Source organism: Oncorhynchus kisutch, linkage group LG20, assembly GCF_002021735.2.
Source record: "Oncorhynchus kisutch isolate 150728-3 linkage group LG20, Okis_V2, whole genome shotgun sequence".
NCBI classification, from domain to species: domain Eukaryota; kingdom Metazoa; phylum Chordata; class Actinopteri; order Salmoniformes; family Salmonidae; genus Oncorhynchus; species Oncorhynchus kisutch.
Window position 1 is genome coordinate 21,154,376 of NC_034193.2, and position 26,016 is coordinate 21,180,391.

Sequence of the window (26,016 nt, forward strand, 5' to 3'; positions counted from 1 at the left end):
TCTCAGATTTACGTTCACACATGGGAAAGAACTTGAACTTTTTTCTTGCTGAAAAGGTAAGACATAGCAAGCTTGCTATGTATCTTTCTAGATATAAAGTGAAATGTTGCTATTTGGTTGTAAATATGTATGTGAGTAGTATTTTGGATTACTTGTTTTGATTGTTTTCAAGATACACGTCCAATAGTTTGTATTAGCTAGCTAACATTGGTTAGTAGCTTTTTAGCAGACTTCGACATTGGTTTGTTTCATTTTCATATAAAATGTTTCTTCACTAGTTAGCCATAACTAGCGATCTTATGTGACAACGCTACCTGACCTTATTACATTTCTGATGTTTGTGGTCTGAAAACCACGTTAATATTGGTTAGCTAGCTAGCTACTTCAGTTCATACAAGCGTACTGGCACGGAATAGCCACAAAGCCCAGTTCAGATACATATGAGAAACCACGCAACTGTTTGTTTGATCTGAACAGTCTAGTTTTAGAATGTCATTGGCTGGAGTATTCGATATTCAACATATCAACTTTAGTCAAAGTCTTGCGGCGAGACAGGTCCATTTAGCCATTCAAAGAGCAGTGCGCTAACGTTCTGTGTTCAGCAAAGCAAATAACGTAAACTCACTCGCCTTGGTCAGTACAATTGACCTTATTTTAGCGCCCAAAAAACGTAATACATCCAGATCAACTGTATTGTCAATACCATTGTAAAGCACAATTTCTCCCCTTTGCAACAGAATTCATGCCGAGAACTCCACGCTGCCCGTTTCTGCATGATTGAAGAAGACAATGAGCTCCTTCGGGTCTTTTTAAAAATGGCGGGTGGGGAAGCGAAACTAATGCGTGGTAGTGGGAAGGAGGGATGTGTGGGAAAATGCCTTTTTTTCACTCGATCTGTCCAACTTATCACCTTATCGCCTCTAAAATGTAAATAAAACACTATAAAGAGTTTATATAATGTGTCATTACATACCTATTTGAAGGTTTGTGTCGAATATGAAATATGGTTTTAGGGCGGTGCTAAAGTGATCTTCAGAAGTAAACAATGGCTTTGAGAGTGACGATCGCTTACAGTGATGATGCAAAAAATGACTAGGTATCCCCCTTACCCTGTCACTGTCCATTTCTTGTTTTTAAACGATGAGAGAAGTGCTACACCTGGTGGAGAGAGATTGTAAGACAGATATAGTTGCTTTATGCGTGCTGTACGTTATGGCATGACACGTCACGATGTAACGGAGGGCCAGTTTTTTTCAATTTTTCTCCATTACTATAGAGCCATTACCATGTCGATCAACGCTTGAATAGAAACATAGTTCACACCCAAGATGTTGAAGTCAACACAGTCACTACAGTCCCATTAGTTTTCTATGCAGCCTCGTTTGAATGTCGCGGTTGCGCACATTTGTACGGAATGGGGTGAGTTTACGTTAACTAGCAAGCCAAAGAGTGCTAGCTAGCTATTTTACTGTACACAGTTAGCCTGGCTTGCTGACATTTCTGACAAGTCTAAAACTGTATCCTGTTTCTGGTATATGTATTTCATGACACTCGTTTTCCACAACAAGTGGCAACTTTGTTTTAAAATTTCATCATGAAATTAAGCAACACCGTTACCATGGAAACATTCAACTGCACGTGTCATGGTCTTGATCTGAATGCCCTGTATTTAGTCAGCTGTTGTACAACACAACATTCTAAAACTAGCTAGTTTTATCTCTAATCTAGGTCAGTAAATGTTCAACTCCTGTGTGCTCTGGGGCTTGATTGGTGACACACCCCAGCCCCAGCTAACACATTTTGAAAGAGGTGGGCCTACAACCATACATATACATCTTATAAATAAGGGAAGTTTGTGTGTTTAACAATAATCTTGTGTGAGAAACAATCTGTCAATTTTTTTAAATCTCACATATAGTCATCATTATCAGTGAATTTACTGATGACGTTTGTATTTAAAGTTTTGCAAAAGGTGGTTTAAGATATGCAAGAGGTACTGAGGGAAGACAATCATCAGATGTTCTGCTAATGTATTTGACCATTGCTATAGATACTTTTCAACACAGATCCAAAAATTGCTTGGAAAAAACTGTAATGGGTTTTATTCACAGGGACCGTGGCGTGGGTGTCAAGGGAGAGGCCGGGGCAGTGGTGACACACTCACCCTAGGGGCTCAGACTGCTGCTAATAGACCTATTTGAATTCAAGGCTTTCCAGCCACAGGGGGTACAGCTAGGAACATGCTGGAATCGGAAGAAAATGACACTTTTCAAATGTTATTCTGGTTGAGTATCTTTACTAAACAAAATAGCCAAATATTAAGAACACATTCAATCTTTTTTTCTTGTAATATTCTGCCATGCTTGGTTCCCAGCACCATCAAACTTCTATATGCGTAAGGGGAATGAGTAGAATGGACCAAAAGCAGACTTTGCTATGTTTCATAGGTGTCAATTGAAACAGGCACCAGCTGCCCAGGGGGCCCTCACTGACTGAATTGTGATGCACAAGTGTTAAAAACAGCTGTATATGGCCTATATATTTCATAATTTTTAACAGCATTTTGAAACGCACCCCTAAACTGCTAAAGCTGCCCTTGGAATAGACATTGCAAGTTCAAACAAACATTTATAATTCTAGTTAACCAAAGTATATTTGTAACCCTTACGATTACTCTTGATACATTAACCATGAATAAGTCCTTTAGGTCCGAGCTTTTCAGAATGGCATGTGTATGACATATCTGAAATTAAAGTGACCCTTGACTCATTAGTCTCAGTTACAAAAGAGCTTATCTTCTCCCATATCTTCTCCCATGCCATGTTACAACATTGCTTGAACTTTGAAGGAGCATGACAGCTATTATTAACATTTTGTGATGATAGCCATTTTGAATCTCTGTGTGCTACCTATCATGCACAGAACCTCACTGACTATGTCTTGCAGTTACCATCATAGAGGGCTGTTTTCATGTGATACCGTATGTATCCATTATTACTATCCACCAGTAAACCAACATATGGCAACTTCACCCATACATGTGACACTGACATCCCAAAACCCGCCAAAGCCTCTCATTGACACAACCAAACCCCATTACATAACTCCATGAGCTGATTCTTCTCCAGACCCTGTGATTCCAGTGTCACTCGCTCACCACAACTCAAGCCAGCTACGCTAATCCTACATCTGTCACTCACTGGAGGTTGACTTAATCACTCCAATTTCAATTATTTACAAGAGTAGGTGGATAGGGCTCTAATGCAAACCACGGCAGATTATTTATCACAAGACAAAAAGTTGTTAATGTACATAGCTTGACATAGCTCGCCTAACTAGGAGCGAACGTCTCAACTCGGCTGTCACGTTAACCCCACTGCCATAAGCGGAGGCTCCTCAAGGGGAGGACCATCCTACTTAGTGAATTTTAGAAAAATACCAAATTTATAAAACAGAAAAAAGTTAACAGTTTTAGATAAAACTATACTAAATATATTCACATGTTACCAAATACCTAATTAAACTGTTTTGTGATGGTCTATAGTAGTCTAGCACCCTCTAGGGTATCACCGTGGTGTAACCTGAGAACAGCTATTTTCCATTCTCTGGCTACATTGATTTCATAAGAAATAGCTAGTAGCTAATTAGCTGGCTAGCTTCTGATGGAGGTTCCAGTTATAAGGTCTAAAAGAAATAGCTGTGTCACGCCCTGACCTTAGAGATCCTTATTATACTCTATGTTTGGTTAGGTCAGGGTGTGACTCGGGTGGGAAAGTCTATGTTTTCTATTTCTTTGTTTTTCGCCTGACAGAACTCTTCGCTTTCATTTTCACGTTTGTTATTTTGTTTGAGTGTTTTTGAATATTAAAATCATGAACACTTTCCACGCTGGGTCTTGGTTCACTTTTCATTCAACAAACGAGAGCCATTACAAGCTGATCCGTACCACATTGGGTGAGGCAGGTTGCAGGAATGTATAGTTATTTCGAAAGTACCACATTGGGTGAGGCAGGTTGCAGGAATGTAGTTATTTCGAAAATGGAAAATAGACATTGAAATGTATACAAAAGAAATACAAAAAAGACAATACTTACATGGGACGATAACAAACAGTTATTTTTGCTGCGCCATCTTGGAAGTTATACTATATACAGGATTATTTTACCACGAGTGGTAAAACATAATATCATAAGAATATGTCAAAAACACTTTTAAGGCTGGTTTCAAAGCAACAGAACTTAGGGTTACTTGCGTAACCCTGGTTCTATGAGAACATGACTGAGATGTCTCACTTTTGGGATTTGCTGTAGCGGATCAGTAACTTGAAGAACCAATCACACAACACCTGTTGTGAGCCCCTACCCTCCTTATCTGTATTTTGTATTTGTATTTATTAGTGATACACATTCTCTTCCTGTAGTCCAAACACATTAAGGCACTTACATTACACATAAAACAAAAGATACAACATTACTTTATATAACATTATTACACCACTACATATCTACAATACAAAATGTATAATACCACCATATGACAATATTACAATGTACGTGTGTGCAGAGTGTGTGTGCTAACGTTTGTGTGCGTATGCGTGTCTGTACCTGTGTATGTGTCTCTTCACAGTCTCCTCTGTTCCATAAGGTGAATTTTTATCTGTTTTTAAAAATCTGATTCTACTGCTTGCATCAGTTACCCGATGTGGAATAGAGTTATGTTCAGTCATGGCTCTATGTAGTACTGTGCGCCTTCCACAGTATGTTCTGGACTTGGGGATTGTGAAGAGACCTCTGGTGGCATGTCTTTTGGGGTATGCATGGGTGTCTGAGCCGTGTGCTAGTAGTTTATACAAACAGCTTTGTGAATTCAGAAGGCAGAGCAGTGCTTTATTATGGACAGACTCCCCCCCCATCTGAGCTACTGTTGTATCAGCATGTTTTGACCATGACAGTTTCCAATCCAGGGTTACTCCGAGCAGTTTAGTCACCTCAACTTGCTAAATTTCCACATTATTCATTATAAGTTTTAGTTGAAATTTAGGGTATAGTGAATGATTTATCCTAAATACAATACTTTTAGTTTTTCAAATATTTAGGAATAACTTATTCCATGCCACTACCCTGAAACTAACAGCAGCTCTTTAACTTCTTGGTGACAGGGGACAGTATTTTCACGTCCGGATGAAATGCATGCCCAAATTCAACTGCCTGCTACTCATCCCCAGAAGATAAGATATGCATATTATTATTAGATTTGGATAGAAAACACTGAATTTTCTAAAACTGTTTGAATCATGTCTGTGAGTATAACAGAACTTATTTAGCAGGCGAAACCCAGAGGACAAACCATTCAGATATTTTGTTTTGAGGTCACTCTCTTTTCAATGGGTTTTCATTGGGAATCCAGATTTCTAAGGGACCTTGTTGCAGTTCTTATCGCTTCCACTGGATGTCAACAGTCTTTAGAAATTGTTTGAGGTTATTCCTTTGTGTAATGAAGAAGTACGGCCATCTTGAACGAGGGTCACTTGAAGTGTACTGTTAGATAGAGGCGCGTGACCAGAAAGCATGCTTCAGTTTGTTTTCTTCCTGTATTGAACACAGATCATCCCGTCTTCAATTTGATCAATTATTTATTTAAAAAATACCTAAAGTTGTATTACAAAAGTAGTTTGAAATGTTTTGGCAAAGTTTACAGGTAACTTTTGAGATATTTTGTAGTCTCATTGAGCAAGTGTTTTTCTGGATCAAACGCGGCAAATAAATGGACATTTTGGATATATATCGACAGAAGTAATCGAACAAAAGGACCATTTGTGATGTTTATGGGAGATATTGGAGTGCCAACAAAAGAAGCTAGTCAAAGGTAAGGCATGAATTATATTTTTATTTCTGCGTTTTGTGTCGCGCTGTAAGGGATTTCCTCCTCTTCTTCCGAAGAGGAGAGGCGAAACGGATCAGAGGACCAATATGCGGCGTGGTAAGTGTCCATGGTTCTTTTAATATGTACATTTACTCATGAACAACTGATACAACAAAAACAAGAAACGTGTGAAACACTCAACAGCCCTATCTGGTGCAAAACACAAAGACAGGAACAATCACCCACAAACACACAGTGACACCCAGGCTACCTAAGTATGATTCTCAATCAGAGACAACCAATGACACCTGCCTCTGATTGAGAACCATACTAGGCCGAAACATAGAAAACCCCAAATCATAGAAAATCAAACATAGACTGCCCACCCAACTCACGCCCTGACCATACTAACTAAATACAAAACACAGGAAATAAAGGTCAGAACGTGACACGCGCCTGCAGGGTTGAAATATGGTTTCTCTCTTTGTTTACGAAGGTGCTATCCTCTGATAATAGCAGATAACAGTTTGCTTTCGCCGAAAAAGCCTTTTTGAAATCTGACATGTTGGCTGGATTCACAACAAGTGTAGCTTTAATTTGCTATCTTGCATGTGTGATTTAATGAAAGTTTGATTTTTATAGTAATTTATTTGAATTTGGCACTCTGCATTTTCCCTGGCTTTTGGCCAGGTGGGACGCTAGCGTCCCATATATCCCAGAGAGGTTAAGTGTTTTAATCATTTCAGTCGCTGTAGTAGCTGATGTGTATAGTGTTGAGTCATCCGCATACATGGACACACTGGCTTTACTCAAAGCCAGTGAGTGGCATGTCGTTAGTAAAGACTGAAAAAAGTGAGGGGCCTAGACAGCTGCCCTGGGGAATTCCTGATTCTACCTGGATTATGTTGGAGAGGCTTCCATTAAAGAACACCCTCTATGTTCTGTTAGGTAACCTTTTATCCCCAATATAGCAGGGGGTGTAAAGCAATAACACACACGTTTTTCCAGGAGCAGACTATGATCGATAATGTCAAAAACCACACTGAAATCTAACAAAACAGCCCCCACAATCTTTTTTATCATATATTTCTCTCAGCCAATCCTCAATCATTTGCCTGTTGAATGTCCTTCCTTATAGGTGTGCTGAAAGTCTGTTGTCAATTTGTTTACTATAAGATAGCATTGTATACTGGTCAAATCATTTTCTCAAAAAGTTTACTAAGGGTTGGTAACAGGCTGATTTGGCGGCTTTTTGAGCCGGTAAAGGGGGCTTTACTATTCTTAGGTAGCGGAATTACTTTTGCATCCGTCCATGCCAGAGGGCACACACTTTCTAGTAGGCTTAAATATATGGCAAATAGGAGTGGCAATATCGTCCTCTATTATCCTCAGCAATTTTCCATCCAAATTGTCAGACGGTGGCTTGACATTGCTTGACATTGTTGATGGACAACAATAATTGTTTCACCTCTTCTACACTCACTTTACTGAATTCAAAATGGCAATGCTTGTCTTTCATAATTTGGTCAGATATACTTGAATATGTAGTGTCAGCGTTTGTTGCTGGCATGTCATGCCTAAGTTTGCAAATCTTGCAAGTGAAAAAGCCATTAAAGTTGTTGGCAATATCAGTGGGCTTTGTGATGAATGACCAATCTGATTCAATGAATGAGGGAGCTGAGTTTGCCTTTTTGTCCAAAATTTAATTTAAGGTACTCCAAAGCTCCAAATATTTTTTGCCTTTCTTTTCTTCATAGTATTGTTTCTAATTATTTTTATTCAGTTTTGTCAAATTATTTCTCAATTTGCAGTATGTTTGCCAGTTGGTTGTGCTGCCAGACTTATTTGCCATACCTTTTGCCTTATCCCTCTCAACCACACAATTTTTCAATTCCTCGTCAATCCAAGGGGATTTAACCGTTTTTACATTCGTTTTCGTAATGGGTGCATGCTTATTAGTAACTGGAATAAGCAATTTCATAAATGTGTCAAGTGCTGCGTCTGGTTGCTCTTCACACCACAGACCAGCAAATATTATTTACATAATCAACATAAGAATCCCTACAAAACTGATTGTATGACTTCTTATACACTATATTAGGCCCAGCCTTTGGAACTTTAGTTTTCATAGATATGGCTACTATATTGTGATCACTATATCCGATGGATTTGGATACTGCTTTAAAGCTAATTTCTGCAGCATTAGGAAAGATGTGATCAATACATTGATGATTTCATTCCTGTGCTGTTTGTAACTGCCCTGGTAGGTTGACTGATAACCTGAACCAGGTTGCATGCACTGGTTACAGTTTGACATTTTCTCTTGAGTGGGCAGCTTGATGAAAGCCAATCAATATTCAAATCACCCAGAAAATCTACCTCTCTGTTGATGTCAGATATATTATCAAGAATTTCACAGATATTAACCAGATACTGATTGTTAGCACTTGGTGGTCTATAGCAGCTTCCCACAAAAATGGGCTTTAGGTGAGGCAGATGAACCTGTAGCTATATTACTTCAACAGTGTTTCACATGAGATCCTCTCTAAGCTACAGGAATGTGGTTCTGAATATAGACGGCAACACCGCCACCATTGGCATTTCTGTCTTTTCTGTAGATGTTATAACCATGTGTTGCTACCACTGTATCATCAAAGGTATTATCAGAGATAGTCAGAATATGAATGTCATCTGTTACTAGTAAGTTATTGACTTCATGAACCTTGTTTCAAAAGGCTACATATGTTAATGTAGGCTATTTTTATCACTTTTCTGGGATGTTTGATTGTTTTTTATTGCTTTACTGGGAAGCGTATCAGAAGTAGACATGCTCATGTTATTTATATTTGAGCTGAAAGTACATGGTGAGCTGCACATAGTGGACTTCCTACACTGTCTCAGTGCTAACAGTATAACTTTGGTTCATAGGCACATGATTACTGCATACAATAGCTGTAGGATCAACAGAGGCAGTTAGGGGGACATAAATTCAGTTATTTACATTGTGTCTGCCAACAACCCTTGGATAATTTACATTTGCTGCAGCATTATGACAACTCAGTGACACAATGGTAGGGATTAACTGACCTGGTCTTGGGTCATTGATAAATCATTGTCTCAACGAAGCCTTGAAATGCTTTGACAGAGTCCAGGAGACAAGATGATTTAGATGGTAGGGTATCTTCTGTTTCCAGAAGGTGTCAAAGTTATATATAAAAGTGATTCCAACAGAGCTACTGCAATCTTCTAGCCAGATGTGTAATGCCAGTGGCCTGCTGAATCTTTCACGCCTGCGGCCCAACCATGGTAACAGACCTGAAATATTTTTGCCACTTTTTGGAATCTTTCTGTGCTAGAATCAGTTCTTTAAAATTGCCCGTTCTCTGGTCATTCTCAAGTATGCCTTTCTTCATTGTGCTCTTGCTAACATGGAAATGCGGTGAGACAATTCACTCATATTCTCGTAGAACTGGGCTTATGCAAGTAACCCTAAGTTCTATTTCTAATACTCGTTTCGATGTCTCACTTATGGGATATGGCCAATTCCCATATCGCAGCCCTGCTCTCCGAAGTCAGTGTAGTCCCAACAGCATCACACCTCAGAGGCACTGAGGAATGTATGCACCAACCAAGATGCAGTGACATCCAGTCGGTAAAACCTCATAGGGAGTGGCCCAACATGCCGAATTGCAAATGTGTCGCAATAAGATGCCTTTGAACTAGAGGTCGACCGATTTATGATTTTTCAACGCCGATGCCGATTATTGGAGGACCAAAAAAAGCTGATACCGATTAATCTGACGATTTTTATATATATATCTAGATAGATATATATATATTTGTAATAACGACAATTACAACAATACTGAATGAACAATGAACACTTTTATTTTAACTTAATATAATACATAAATAAAAACAATTTAGTCTCAAGTAAATAATGAAACATGTTCAATTTGGTTTAAATAATGCAAAAACAAAGTGTTGCAGAAGAAAGTAAAAGTGCAATATGTGCCATGTAAAAAAGCTAACGTTTTAGTTCCTTGCTCAGAACCTGATAACATATAAAAGCTGGTGGTTCCTTTCAACATGAGTCTTCAATATTCCCAGGTAAGAAGTGTTAGGTTGTAGTTATTATAGGACCATTTCTCTCTATACCATTTGTATTTCATATACCTTTGACTATTGCATGTTCTAATAGGTACTTTAGTATTGCCAGCCTAATCTCAGGAGTTGATAGGCTTGAAGTCATAAACAGCGCAATGCTTGAAGCATTGTGAAGAGCTGCTGGCAAACGCAATAAAGTGCTGTTTGAATGAATGCTTACGAGCCTGCTGCTGCCTACCACCGCTCAGTCAGACTGCTCTATCAAATCATAGACTTAATTGTAATATAATAACACACAGAAATACGAGCCTTAGTTTACGGATTTGACCATATTAATGACCTATCATTTCGAAAACAAAACGTTTATTATTTCAGTGAAATACGGAACCGTTCCGTATTTTATCTAACGGGTGGCATCCATAAGTCTAAATATTCCTGTTACATTGCACAACCTTCAATGTTAAGTCATAATTACGTAAAATTCTGGCAAATTAGTTCGCAACGAGCCAGGCGGCCCAAACTGTTGCATATACCCTGACTCTGCGTGCAATGAACGCAAGAGAAGTGACACAATTTCCCTAGTTTAATAGGGAATATTTCTTTGAACTAAATATGCAGGTTAAAAAATATATACTTCTGTGTATTGATTTTAAGAAAGGCATTGATGTTTATGGTTAGGTACATTCGTGCAACGATTGTGCTTTTTTCCGCAAATGCGCTTTTGTTAAATCATCCCCTGTTTGGCGAAGTTGGCTTTCTTTGTTAGGAAGAAATAGTCTTCACACAGTTTGCAACGAGCCAGGCGGCCTAAACTGCTGCATATACCCTGACTCTGTTGCACAGAATGCAAGAGAAGTGTCACAATTTCTCTAGTTAAAAGAAATGAATGTTAGCATGCAATATTAACTAAATATGCAGGTTTAAAAATATATACTTGTGTTTTGATTTTAAGAAAGGCATTGATGTTTATGGTTAGGTACACATTGGTGCAACAACAGTGCTTTTTTTCGCGAATGCGCTTGTTAAATCATCCGTTTGGCGAAGTAGGCTGTGATTCAATGATAAATTAACAGGCACCGCATTGATTATATGCAACGCAGGACAAGCTAGATAAACTAGTAATATCATCAACCATGTGTAGTTAACTAGTTTTATAAGATACGTTTAATGCTAGCTAGCGCCTTACCTGGGCTTCTTGCTGCACTCGCATAACAGGTAGTCAGCCTGCCACGCAGTTTCCTTGTGGAGTGCAATGTAATCGGCCATGATCGGTGTCCAAAAATGCTGATTACCGATTGTTATGAAAACTTGAAATCGGCCCTAATTAACCGGCCATTCCGATTAATCGGTCGACCTCTACTTTGAACATTGCCCACCTCTGGTGGAATGAGCCTTCAGTCCCTCCAGGGCTGTAAACCCTTGCTATTATAAGCAAATATAATAGCCTCCGCTATCCAATGAGATGAGAGACGTTCCCACACTTGCAGGGCTCTCTCCCCCACCACAGCAAGGCTCATGACACGTCCTCTGGAGGCACAGACGTTGAGATCGGCAATGACGCAGATCTCCTCTCATAGGTCCTGTTTGGCAGTACCAGCGGCAAATCTGCCTGATAAGCCAACAGTAGGGACATTATGTTCTTCTTGAAGATAGATTCAGAAATGTGCCGGTCTGTGAAGTTGCACTGGGGTTGGTGTGGTTGGCCAGCGCCTGCTCAACTACCAAGGGATGTCCTGGTCTGGACTTTAGTGGACAAGGGCTTGCCCCAGTTGCGCTGGGCTTCCTCCACGCAAGCTGGGACAGCTGGGAGAAGTTTATTTCCTGAGACGGTGCGAGAGGGGAGACTCCTCCTGTCGTATCAATCCCCTTTTGCACTGCCACCCCCCACGGGTGTGTGCCACTCAATATTGAGTATGGCCGCTGCCAGTCTGCAGACTTTGATAAGCCTGAATCGGTCATCGGGTATCGAAGGCCAGTCCTATCGAACTCATTGATGATGAGGTCCCCTTCTTCTTCCTCCACTGTAGAGTAATCGAACAACGGTTGGAGGTCCTCGGGTAAGCCTCCTCCACCTCAGCCCGTGAGGGTTGAAGTTGCGGGGTAGCCTCCTCACCCGCAGGCTGTGAGGACGATGGGGCCCGTGAAGGGTTTGATCTATGCAGTCTTGGCTTAAGGGCAGGCTTATGAAAGTCCCTACAGTGCACACAGGACTAGGAGTTACCGAGTGATGCTTCAGCACACTCTGTCCCCAGGCAGATGATACACAAAGAGTGTGTGTCCTTGCCTGATAGCATAGCCCCACACGGATACAAGTGTGACAGTAGTAGGGCAAGAGTCCTGCTCGGTTCTCCCTGTGCAGGGGTAGAAGGCTCCATGGCTCAGAGAAAATAGTTTTCCTCAAGAAAATAGTTTTCCTTGCCTTTCGGCTAACAGCCTAACTAGTTAGCACAATGCTAGCTGGAGAAAGTGTGTGTGTTCTTTGTGTCTCGACAAACAAAGTGTGTCTCTCGACCGTCGAGCTGTAAATCTAGGGTAGTCAGTTTAATCAGCACGGGTGAACGTGGGTTGATCTGGCCTTGCAGCCAGAGCTAGCCCTTGGGTGTGGTTAGCTAGCTTTCCAGCTAGCTAGCCAAGTTAGCTAAAGCTTTGTGGCATGTGCTAACCAAGTCTCGATAGCTAGCCGTGTGACGCTAGCTTCCAAATAAATTATACTCTAAGCAAAACTTTCCTTTTGGTCAGTACTCAACACTATCGACAGGAGCTGAGGTCCTACGTTTGGCAGCGCTAACCTCACGGTTTGCCTGAGAACAATTGGGCGAGTGGTACCTTATAAAGAGGGGAGGGGCTCATCTCATTTGCCACTCGACCTGTCTGTCTCCAACAGACGTTGTGTGATTGGTTTGTCAAGTTAGTGACCTGCTAGAGAGAATCCCCAGAAGTGAGACATTGAAACGAGTATTAGAAATATAACCAACATTTTCTCTATTATTTTGTCAGTAGAGTAATGATGATGCATCTAGTTGTTTCCTCCATTGATCTCTCTCTCTACACCTGTCTCTGGTTGTCCTCCAGTTCTGGTCCATGGGGTCCCAAAAGGCTCCTGAACCCGCCAGGCTGTTTGTGTGAGTGTATGTCACAGTGATTTATTGAACGAGTGGATCGAATAATTGTCCATAGACCAGAGAGGCATCTGGTCACCTCGGCAACACAGATGTTGATCTGTGATCTCAGTCTGATCACATTTGTCATCATGATACAGCTCTCTGTTAGTTGGTCGATTGATTAGTCAGGCCTTATGAGTACCACCTGTGTTTAGAGTTGATTCGCAACAAAGAAATTTGCTAGGTGGGAGAAACAAAATGCTGGAATATTACGTTAATTCACAGCAGCTGCTGTGTTGTGGGCTACTACTGTAATGTAATACCAATGTTTTCAGTTTTACAATGATAAATACATGAAGTAAGCAAATTTAACAAAATATGCACTCCAACCAGTTTTCATTTACAATTAGGTTTTAATCGAATAATTTAATTGACTTTGCATTAAAATAAAAGCCCAGGGCACGTTTCTTCACCTGGGCCATAGGAAGACTTCTACAGAGGTCAAAGGTTTTCCAATCATCCCTTTAAGAGAAATACCTGTTTAATCATAAGCTTCTGTGCTGAAATGAAACAAAATCAAATCATTGATAACCTGAGGCAATAAATCTATTTTTGCCTCTTTCTTTGTGATTTCTTCAGATTTTCTTCTGGTACAAAAATCGATAAATATGGATGATTTTATTCTAATGTATCTCAATGAAATACTGTCATTTAAAAATAACTTCCTTTAAAAACAGATGTGTTGATTTGTGTGTATTTAGCTGTTGCCTAATATAGTTTATTGATGTTGTGTACAGCTAGTGCATTATCTGTTTTCATGTAGTACATTTTGTTAATATTAAAACTTCTTCAGATAAAAAAGAAAAAGGCATGATGGAATTTTGCATTCCGATGATGCAGCATAGAAGCTGATGATGCTTTACCATGGATACCACCGAAACATTATAAGTAGGTACAAAGGTGTCACACATTAGGATACCAGAGCCTTCCCAGAAGGCAATGAGCTTAAAGTCTAGGATTGGGACAAAAAGGCTTCATTTATCTCCCCAAAAATCTCTCTTAGCCTAAAAGTTCTAAAAAGCAACACATTATGTATAATTATTTAGGGCAAAGGATACCCCTGGGATAAAAGGACCACTAGGAAAATATCAGTCATTGTCGCCAGCTGAATGACCATCATGGTGTTTCTTCTTGTGCTAGTCTTACAGTACTATACCTCCTACTTCCCCCTTTCTTAGATACAAGGGCAGTTATTTTGGTGGAAGAGGAAAAGTAGTATTTTAGGGGACATGAACTGCACATTTCAATGAGGATTTCAATGATTTCATGACACAGCATAATATATTGTGTGCTATTTAGTAGAGCAGTGAATTATGGGTAGGCATAAATTCAAGGTATACATTTCATATGCTACGATTCATGCCAAAGATTAAAATTAGTCTGTCATGCACCTTAGTTTTCTTGCTTTACCTAGATACTGATCAATTACAAACTACTCAGTATATGTAACTAAGACAAAAACAAATCTGTAGATACTAAAATATGACATTTATTTGGTTTGAATTTCGAATTTTTTGCTTGATTTTGTGCTTGAAGTTTAACCTAGATTATTAACATTCAAGACACCTTTCCTATTTTTGACTCCTTTTGTTACTTCCATTCCAATTTGCATTTTAAATTGAGTTTTGGTACCTTTAGGCTTCCAGGCTTACAAATATTTGTTGTTATTGTACTCATTCTTAATATAATGTATATAATGTTGTTCCGAACCCAACTTAACTCAGCTGCTCAGCTACTTCTTGAGTTATTGAACTTTGAAGATCACTCCAGTAAATGAAGGACGAAAGATGTCTATACATGATGTTTTGGTGAAAGCGCTCCTCGAGACTCAAAACATCACTGTCAGAGAGATAAGTGTGGTGCCAGTTATAAAACAGGTGCACCACGAGAGTATGGAGTCACCAGACTAGCCAAGCGGGTTCCACAAATAGACTCATGATAGCCAAATTTAGCTCTGTGCCTTTCACCATTTATGTTTAGTACATAACATGGAGGTACATTTCAGTATTATTGCTTTTCATATTGTCTGTCCACCTGATCATGTAAGCCTATTGCTTCTGAGATGTAATTGAATCAAATCAACTAAGGACTTTTTTCAACATATCCAAGATAGTTTCTCGTGCTTAATAGGGGTTAATAGCTTGCTCTTTCAGTATGTTTCTAAAAACACGGGATTAAATCTTTTTACACATTTTAACCTTGCCCCACATGCATACCCTGTGTAGACCATTAGGAAAATATTGATGACAGTTCCAGCAAAGCAAAGCTTGAAGGAATAATACACTATTTTAAACTATATTTAGTATTTTTTTAATTAGTCCATTGTCGATATAGTCCGAAAATGTCAGCAAGTTTTCAAGATGTAGGACTTTCAAAAAGCAAATTGTCACTTACACCATCATCATGAGTGGAGTATTCCTTTAACACACATCACTTTACCTGGTAAAGTACCATTCTTTCTGCATACTATTTGAACTTTTCTATCAAAGGGGATTTGATAGCATACAATAACTGCTCTTTACTTATAAAGATATTAGAGGGGAAACACTTTATACATGTGAAGGCCCTCAATCCTCATTGAGTTCAGACACACATTCATCAAACCGGTTCTCTTTGTAGAATTATGCAATGGTGATTGGACGACATCATAACATCTTCTACGGAAATCCATTCAGTTTCTGTCCCTTGATATCATTAATGATGTGCATAGATTTGTTTTAAAGAGAATAAAAAAGAGAGAAACAAAGAAATGTAATGATATTTTCCCTATAGTTGTTTCAAACTTCGTTGAGGTCAGAATAATCCTGTGTTATTTTAATGTTTTAAGCAAGGCGGTATCAAAATGATCAATTCAATTTATTTTCTTTCTAGAGAATTTTGAGATGTTCCCCCCTGCCCATTCTAAATTAATTTACTGCATTACTATTGGGCCTACTCCTAAATTCGTCTAATAGTGCAAATTATATGTATTCATCACAACTGGTTCAAATTAAAGTTGTGAAACTACGTTGTGCTTCAATGGCTCGTGGATGGTTAAATGATTTAGCATGGTTCATTGCTTCTGAATGCTGCAGTACACTTTTACAGGAATTTTCAAAGTGTCATCGAACTCCGTTACAGCGATTGGGAATTCCAGCAATGTGGGAAGCGTATGGGTAGCTTTAAACTGTAACACTATCATTTGTGCCCAACAGCAAGTTGAAATAGCAAAAATATTTTTTAAAGTATGTTTTTTGAAAAACGGTACTCCACACAAAACAACTTATCTAAGCAATAATATGAACACCTAGTATCGGATTATTAGGTCTTGTCATTATACCTGTTCGATGCATCATTGAAACTCAAATGACATTATGAAAAAAATATTCAAGTTTCCATGAAGGAATAAGGTCCTTCACAGGCCTTTTCCTTTTGTTGACGACATTCTCTACCACAGTTTTGCGAGCTGCGTACTCTTGCTTTCACCTTTTCCTTCCAAACAGTATCCCTCTTTCCCTTTCACTGTCCCCTTATTTTCTTTCCAACCTATTACAGTAGTCAGCTTTTCCTATGGCACTTTGCATTGTTCTGCATTTTTACCCTTGGAAGGAAAGAAAACGTATCAAAGTTGACCCCGGGTAGGTACAAGGGCAGGGGTCATATCTCTGACTCCCTGCGGTACGACCTTTGGTCCAGTCCCCTAGTTGTCTGTATCCTCTCGAACTCGTGTCGACTGGTCCGGTCCGGACTGTTCATGTTGGCCAGCACTCTGACACCACCGCCCACGCCCACCACATCCTCTTCCTCGTCCTCGTCCCGGCTGAGGAAGGCCAGCTCGTTCTCGTAACAGAAGGAGTTGGAGGTGGGCACCAGGAATTTGTTCTCCACCATGTCCTTGGCACTGTAGCGCGGGGTGGACGGTACCTCGTAGGTTTTGTGAAAGTGAGAGTAATCCACCTTGTACAGGTTCTTCTCCTCGAAGAGCACCGGCTCGAACCGGTGACCCCACAGTACCTCCGTGGCCAGGTAAGAGCTGCGCGCCTGTGTGGTCATGGCAGTCGCCTCGACCATTCCCTCCAGTATGACCACGATCTCAAAGTCTGCCGTCTCCAGGTCATTTTTACCAATCCCATAGAGTGGACTATCCTCATCAATCTCATGGATAATCGTAATGGGCGACACCAAGAAAATCCTGTCCAGGCCTTTGTCAAAGCCCACATTGATGTCTATTTGGTCCAAGGGGATGTACTCCCCTTCGTCAGTGATACGGGGTTTGATGAGCTGAGCTCTGACATGGGCCTCTACAATGTGACTCTTCCTCAGGTTCCCCACCCTCCACATGAGGCACAGCTTGCTGTCGCGCATGGCGATCACTGCGTTGTGGCTGAACAGCAGCGTCTGTGCCCGCTTCTTGGGCCGTGCCATCTTGGCCATGATGGCGCCAATCATGAAGCAGTCAATGATGCAGCCCACGATGGACTGGAAGACCACCATGAATACTGCGACGGGACACTCCTCCGTCACGCAGCGGTAGCCGTAGCCGATGGTCGACTGGGTTTCGATGGAGAACAGGAAGGCGGCCACGAAGCCGTTGACTTGCAGAACGCAGGGCGTGAAGTTGTCGTCTCCGGCCGGGTTGTCAAGGTCGCCGTGGAGTAACGCTATGACCCAGAAGGCCAGGCCAAAGGCCAGCCAAGACAGCACGAACACCAGCGTGAACAGCACCAGCATGTAGCGCCAACGGATGTCCACGCACGTGGTGAACATATCGGCCATGTAGCGCGATGACTTGTCCTCCATGTTGGCGAACTGCACATTGCACTGGCCATTCTTCTTGACGAAGCGGTTGCGGACCTTGCGGCGTGTGTGGATTTTGCCGTTGCCAAAGCCATTCATTCCACCACTGCTGCCGCCGTGCATGTTGGTGAGCCGCAGCGCCTCCTCCTCAGATGACACAATGCTGTAGCGGTTGAGACGCCCCACACTCATGCTGGCCACGTAGGCCCGGGCTGCAGGGTCGGGAGTAGGTGGGAGGTCCCAGATGTCCCAATGTGTGATCACTCAGAGGTCCTTTCCAGTGGTGTCACTGCCAGAGCCCCATCTCAGCCGGTCATAGCCAGGGAGAAGGTGTGCTGTGTGGGTTGTTGTACTCTCGGCCGACCACTCCCTGAGGAGAGAAGAGAGGGATACGGACGTCAGTACTTTGAAATAACTGTCATATTACAGCATATCAGTATCAAAGTACTTCACCATTTAAGACTCTGGGGAACTGCACTACAAAGACATTTATTTGGTGTAATTCATGCACACATAATCCATTATGCCACTGGGCTTTCATAAGTAGTCTTCAGGCTATTGCCACATGCCACATAACCACATTTCACATAATCCATTGACACCAAAACCTTAAATGATGTAGTCACCATACCGTATAAGATTCCTTAAATGTTTTGTACTTTATGGTGATATTATTATGGCCTTAGTGCTATTACCATGATTCTTGACAAAATGCAAGATTTTTATCATGAATTCGTTTTCAATATGAATGGCAAAAGACTCACCCCCCCCCCCCCCCCCCCCCTTTACCTCCTGCTTCCGAAGCCTGATCACGACTCACACATTCATTCCAAATGGCCCTTTTCAGAAGTATTTTTGTTGATTGCCGGGCAAAGTGGAGAGGAGCTAGCTAGATCCAGACACTTCTCTCACAAGACGTTTCCTGTGCTTTTATCGGCCACTTGCTTAGAACCGATGAGATGCTACCAGACATCATTCACTATTTTTTATGCAGCCTTCTGTACGCTATAGTACACACAGTCAGCAGAATGATCAGATTTCAGCGACATCAACACTAGGACGTAGTGGAAAGTTCAACATGGTAAAGCTTCCTATCTCAGTGGTGTGTTCATTTACGTACTGAGCTCTTCTGGCTGTCATGTCAGCATTGCACTCAATTTGATCAAGTCTTTTTTTTTATTTGCCTGTGTGTGTGTGTGTGTGTGTGTGTGTGTATGCATGTGTTTAATTCAGGATTCCCAGGGGACTCCTGTGCGTGCCACAGTTTTCATGGGTGCGCCATCACAGATGTTAAGCACAGGGACAGAAGGAGAGGGAGAGACACACTTGGTCTAAAAATGAAAATGTTCTGTCACTACTTAGCCAGGTTTCAAGCTCTATTTACTTGACCTGATTCAGTATAATTTGCAGTATTATTAATCACGCAACGAGGATGGTGTAAGATTTACTGCATTTTACCACTGCCTCCTATATTTTTAAGCAATAAGGCCTGGGGGGGGGGGGGGGGTCTAATTACTTTGGTAACCAGTTTATAATAGCAATATGGAAACTTGGCCTTTTGTGATATATGGCCAATATACCAGGGCTGATCTTAGGCACGACACAATGTGAAGTGCCTGGACACAGCCCTTAGCCGTGGTATATTGGCCATATATCACAAACACCCAAGGTGCCTTATTGCTATTATAAACTGGTTACCAAAGTAATTAGAGCAGTAAAAATAAGTGTTTTGTCATATCCGTGGTATATCCGTGGTACGGTCTGATATACCACGGCTGTCAGCCAATCAGCATTCAAGGCTAGAACCACCCAGTTTATAAATACGTATACTGCATTTCTCCACCCTCTGCTTGTGTGCATGTTCAATACTAGACAGAAACCTTTCTCATGGTTAAGTGATCAATCATTCACATTTAAAACATATTTGTATAGAATTCAAATAAACATGTACACACTAAAGAATAACATATTTATTCACGCACACACGCAGAAACAAACACAGAAACACACACACACTGTATATAACTTCTTTTTTTTGTACATCACACTAGCCTTAGGTTTACAAACACCTTTGCCAATCTGTAATGATTTATCCATCTCTGTATAGATATTGTCTACTAATTTACTAGACCTCGGCTACGAAGGGCCACAGATGTGACCTGGGCCACAGACGTCACCTGGTCCACATCATGTCCAGTCTCCAGGGTAACCAGCAGAGCAGGGTAAAAGTGTCTATAGGCCCCCAGTAGTCAGCCACAGGTCCCTCTGGATCCCCAGACAGTCCCTGTCTCATCCCTATACCCCGGATCAACACTCTGAAGGCTTGACGGTGTACAACCGTCCACTGACGTGCACTACTAAATCCCTCCGGTCCTTCCCTCTCTCTACCACAGCCTCTCAGTCTCACTCCATTCACCATGAACGCAGCACAGTAGTTGGCTGTACTCTACAGCCAGGTCTAACAGAGTTGCTATGTCAACTGCTGTAATATATTATGACAGCTATGTCTGCTTTTGTGCCCTCTTCCAAAGGATTTGATTATCCCATGATAATGTCTCACCACTACTGTTACTGCACACATACCATATATCATTTGAACCAATACATATTTTTTCTTAATCACTAATATCGCAAAACACAGTTTGCAATGTACAGAGTCTACGGAAGGTTTCAGCATTTCACTATGTTTGTATTCCATGCCATCCACCTTCTAGCTTGCTCCCCATCCCCTTACGGCCGACAACGGTCCTCATGTCATACTGTCTGTAGTAGTATATCAGGCAACACATGAATTGATTAAATGAAAGTAAAACCCCCTGTGTGTGCTTCAAGTCATTAGTTATGTGCCTCCAGGTCTATGCTGGAGAAAGTATTTCGCAACATGCTGCATTAATGGATTTGCAGGAAATGGAATTTAGAAGTCACAATGCGGAGAATGTATGCTTTGTTAGAATGCCGAAGTTATTTGGATTCGACAGTAGGTGGTTTAGGTGATGCTTTTCTTTTAGCACAGCTGAATCTAGATTAGTCATGTACAGTATAGAGCTTCACCAATCCTCTTACCTTACTTTATGTCTGTCTATGTTATAAATGCAACACAAGTAGACCGCTACACCAACTATAACTCTGCCTTTAATTCTATTTGCTTTATGTGCTATACAGATTTCATTGAGATATGGAAATATGGCAAAATGCAGTCGTTACCTTTATGTTCCAGCGAACACATACAGCATACCTCCGTGTGTGTGTGTGTGTGTGTGTGTGAAAAGACAGATTTGCAGAGTCGATGCCAAGAATACCACGGCACGTGAGAGAAATCATACCTTGTGTGGCATACCTTTGCTACATTTCTACATTGTCATTCCTTTCACTTTCAAATAACCTGACTACAGGATGACTTTGTTATGTCTGAAATAGCAACCAAAGTATAACTCATGAGTGCATCTTTGTAGAAAGTACAATGTGGTTATTATTCACATATAGGATAACATAGGATAACACACAGGATCATACATAGGATAACACACAGGATCACACAAAAGTGAACAAAGCATGGAGGTGATTTGAGTGTGCAGGTAAGGTGAAATGCTTTTGAATGATCCTGATGGGGTTCGATTATGTGTAAAAAATGACGAAGGATGGGGGGGTGGAACACGAGGCCGGGAGGAAAAGGGGGTACTCCATCTCAAGGAAAGCAGGAAATCGAACACGGCGACTGTGATCGCAGCCAGCACCCTTTGTCCATTGTTCAGGAATAGCTCAGGATCAGGTGTCATCGTATTTTCCTATGGCTCACCTCATCACCCGTGTAGTCTCAAGTGACCTACATATTTTCCTATTGAGTAGCTCACCACTTAACCGCAGGGGACACAATGTGGGAGCACACCTTCGTAGTATAGCATTGTACATCTGCCGTGTCCAGTTGCATGGGCAGTTTGTTACTACGTTTAATGCATTCGACAATGTAATAGTGACCACAGAAATAGAATGACTATTGTTCATTCTATTTCTATCATAGTGAACTTCATTCAAGACAGGATTTGACCATGGCAAGGGAAAGGCAAACTCTGATAGTCAGCCATTTTCTACAACGTTATGTGTCTCTCCTGATAAAAGACAGACTGATAAGTCACACTCTAGCGGCAAGGACAATAGTTTGTGTTTGAAATTCCATCTGATGTTACTGTTCAGCTGAAACCAAAAGAGATAAGCGTGTGTGTGTGTGTGTGTGTGTACGTGTGTATTTGTGCTTATGCAGGGTGCATCATAATCATTCATTGCTTTATTGCAAATCCGTGATTTAACAATCATCCTATCGTCACTTCTATGTGTTACTGAACAAGACTAAATATCTCCCGTGGTCACTTTTTTTCATCCACCTGTATTCTTTTGATCAATTAAGTGATTACAGGCCAATCCCACTAGGGGGCGTCCCAAAGGCTCGGCTCTATAAAGGTCCATGGCTCGGAAACCCCATGCTGTTTATGTTGTTAATTGACCTCTTAGCTTATGACACCAAGCAAGTGAACATTAGAAGTTTATTTACAAAACGCTATATCACATTTGTGTTTTTTCATCAGAAAATATTTTTTATTCATATATTTTTAGATGTGCATGAAAATGTTTTTATTTGGGGCAAAACGCTATATATCCATTTTTTGTTGTTGCTGGAATGGCATGTTCGTACCCTGTATATTTGACTGTGGTGTGTAGTTGTCTCACTTAACTATCTTTAGATTAATGCACTTACTGTAAGTCTCTCTGGATAAGAACATTTGCTTCATGACTAAAATGTCAAATGTAAATGTTTTATACAGATCTCATATTACCGTATTTACTTATTATTATTTTAATATTGATGTCACAAATGTATCATTTGTACAGTTCTTTATAAAAAAAAAGTGGTTATTTGTTACATTTGACTGTGTAAAACCTAGCAGTACTACTTATTTCTCTGTGAGTCGGGCAGCAAGTAGCCTAGTGGTTAGAGCATTGGACTAGTAACCGAAAGGTTGCATGAATGAATCCCCGAGCCGACAAGGTAAAAGTATGTCATTCTGCCCCTGAACAACGCAGTTAACCCACTGTTCCTAGGCCGTCATTGAAAACAAGAATTGTTTCTTCACTGACTTGCCTAGTTAAATACAAATGAAATAAAGTGAGGGGGATATATGGCATTTAGCAAAAAAACATGGTTATTTGTCTCTCTGAAATGAAACCATCAAGTGCTACATTTTAAACAAGTACATGTCTGTCATTTAACAACCCCAGGTCATTTATTAGATAATGAAAAAACAGGCCAATCTCTTTCATAATGTCTTTAAACAATAAAAGCTACTTTACCAACATATAGTGCTTTGGAATGAATTCCCCAGTTTAATAAATGTAGTAAGTAGTACATGTTTCATACCCACTTACTCTAGTATGTGATTCAATGTTCTAGTCACTGCGAAAACCACTGAGTACTTTTTAAAATATAAAATATGAAGCTTACTATACATAAAACTCTAATATAGATGTACATTTGTATTGCACATAGTGCGACATGCTGCGTAGGCCAGGAGTAGCTTACATTATATAATAAAACTTAAATGTCTTGAATTTTTTATTCTATTTTCATATCTGACCACATATTCAAATCTAAAATCAAGTATGTATAATGAATGGATTCAAACAAGACAATCTAATGGCATCAGTTATGTACACAATATGAAGCTAAGGTTTGTGGTGTGCTATTGAGATGACAGGCAGGCAGGACCTGACCATTGATATATCTGGGAAACACAGAGCACTGCCGTACATCAACTTGAATGCTCTTGGTATTTTTTAAATAAAATGTAAACTCTTTGGTTATATCTTGAGTACAGTACTTTTAGGAGATTCACTCAGATAATACATCTTTCCTGTGGATTTGATTAATGACAGCTGTCTGCTGGACAAAGCTCCATACATGATCAAGTTGAATAATCAAGTTTAGTGCGCATCATGCCAAAAAAAAAACCTGTCATGATTGCAACTAGTGGTCCATAATCATTGTATACGATCTCCTTAATGGATTTAACCTCAGAGAAATATGTGTTGATTTGGTACTCAGACAATCGTTTAGAATTCTGAGGGTAGAACGTGTGCATAACGTGTGGATTGAAATGTATTTTTACATGAAGCGCTGTCTGGAACAGGTGTAGGCTAAGCATCATACAGTCATCTCATACCAGCCTTAGATGTGAAGTGATACTGTAGGTGTCCGAAGGATCATATACACAATCCATATACTGGGCTGTTAATGAGGAACACTTCACTGTATACTTCAAAACACTATCTATCCATTTTCAGAAATTTTGGTAAATGAGATTTTATTGCTTAAAGAAATCATAAGAAAAGAGATTGGTGTGTTTTCTCATGATCTAATTGTGGCATGGGGTTGTTCAATTACATGTATTTGATTAAAATCTATCACTTGATGGTTTCATTTCAGAGAAACAAATAATCCTGTTTTTTGCTAAATGCCATATATCCCCCTCACTCTCAGAAATAAGCAGTATTGCCTGGTTTTACAGTCAAATGCAACAAAAAAATACATTTTTAATAAACAACTGTACAAATGCTACATTTGTGACATCAATGTATATATTTTTGTAAACTTTTTTTTCAATACAGTAACAGGAGATCTGTATGTAAAACATTTAGTAGATGCTCTTATCCAGAGCGACTTACAGTAGGTGCATTCATCATAAGATAGCTAGGTGAGGAAAACACGTATCACGGTCAAATATACAGGATACGAACGTTCCATTCCAGCTAAACAATGGATATATTGCATTTTGCACAAAAAAAACTTTTTCATACATATCTCAAATCTATGAATACAAAATCTGAGAACAGTAATATTTTACACACACATGAAACTTCCCATAAGTCATCATATCTGATGAAAAAACACAAACATTGGGGGATAAAGCGTTTTGGAAATAAACTTTTCATATCGACAAGAAGATCTGCCTTCTCTTTTACACAGCAATATGCCTGTACTATATGAATTTAGATTGGACAAGACAAAAGACTTTGCATTTATTATTACACTAAACCCCATTACGTAATTGCTGTCCCCACCAATATCACACCAATGATGAGGAAAAGCAGTTGATGAAAGAGCAGAGTCAAACATGATGTGAAGTTTCTTACCTTATATTATCCACCTGGTTCTTCTTCTACCCCACTTTAGAGCTGAAACACAGTGTCCTCCTGGCTCATATCCCAGCTAACCAATCTGAAGCATCATTCTCCCTCCGAGTTTAAGCCACCAGAGCTGGTCTCTCCCTCTGTGATTCCTAAGGGTAGAACCACTCCATCCTTTTGAGCCACAGACACAGAAACCCTTTGAATTTCTTCATCATTGAGCTCTATATCTGCTATCTTTCCTTCCTCTGTTGTTGTCAGTCAGCGAGTTCTTCCTACATACATCGCACATACGTGCAATGCAACTGTGGTCAATTGGTCCCCACAAAGAACAAAACCATGACAAATGTGTGTATTTTCTTCTCTTTGACTGAATCACTCTGTCCTCAGTTTGTCCTCCGTTGCTGGGCGTAAACAAAGGTATCTAACAATTTCCCAATGTGAAAAAAGGCTTTGTATCCCCATCTTCTGAACTCCCTCAGCACTTGTGTTCATTGACAATCTTTAGTAACATTGAAGTCCTTTGTCACATTTCCCATAAAAATGTTGAATTAAAAGAGATAATTACCTCTGCTTATTAGCTGAACAGCCTCTCTATCAATATTTGCAACCTGATCTAGTTCTGCTGGCAGCAGTTCTCTCTCTCTCGCTCTCTTTTTCTCTCACTGTTTCTTGCTCACTCACTCCCTGCATCTCTTCTCCCACTCCCTTCTCTCTCGTTGTGTCACAGAAGCTGCCATTTGCAGCCACTGCTCCCTCCCTCCCTCCCTCCCTCCCTCCCTCCCTCCCTCCCTCCCTCCCTCCCTCCCTCCCTCCCTCCCTCCCTCCCTCCCTCCCTCCCTCCCTCCCTCCCTCCCTCCCTCCCTCCCTCCCTCCCTCCCTCCCTCCCTCCCTCCCTCCCTCCCTCCCTCCCTCCCTCCCCTCTGTCTCTCTT

At 40.5% G+C, this 26,016-nt stretch overlaps 1 protein-coding gene across 1 annotated transcript; it reads right to left on the reverse strand.

Moving 5' to 3' along the window:
• Positions 1–9,737: 9,737 nt before the first annotated feature.
• On the reverse strand, positions 9,738–25,760 carry kcnj12a (potassium inwardly rectifying channel subfamily J member 12a). Its single transcript, XM_020454538.2, has 2 exons — positions 25,089–25,760; positions 9,738–18,276 (listed from the first exon to the last, which is right to left on the reverse strand). The coding sequence occupies exon 2, from the start codon at positions 18,096–18,098 to the stop codon at positions 16,767–16,769; it is 1,332 nt and encodes a 443-aa protein (XP_020310127.1). The 5' UTR covers positions 18,099–18,276; positions 25,089–25,760; the 3' UTR covers positions 9,738–16,766.
• Positions 25,761–26,016: the final 256 nt, after the last annotated feature.

Bases quoted from the DNA above. Each gene is read 5' to 3' on its own strand.
- kcnj12a (XM_020454538.2), bottom strand. From the start codon at position 18,098: ATGAGTGTGGGGCGTCTCAACCGCTACAGCATTGTGTCATCTGAGGAG.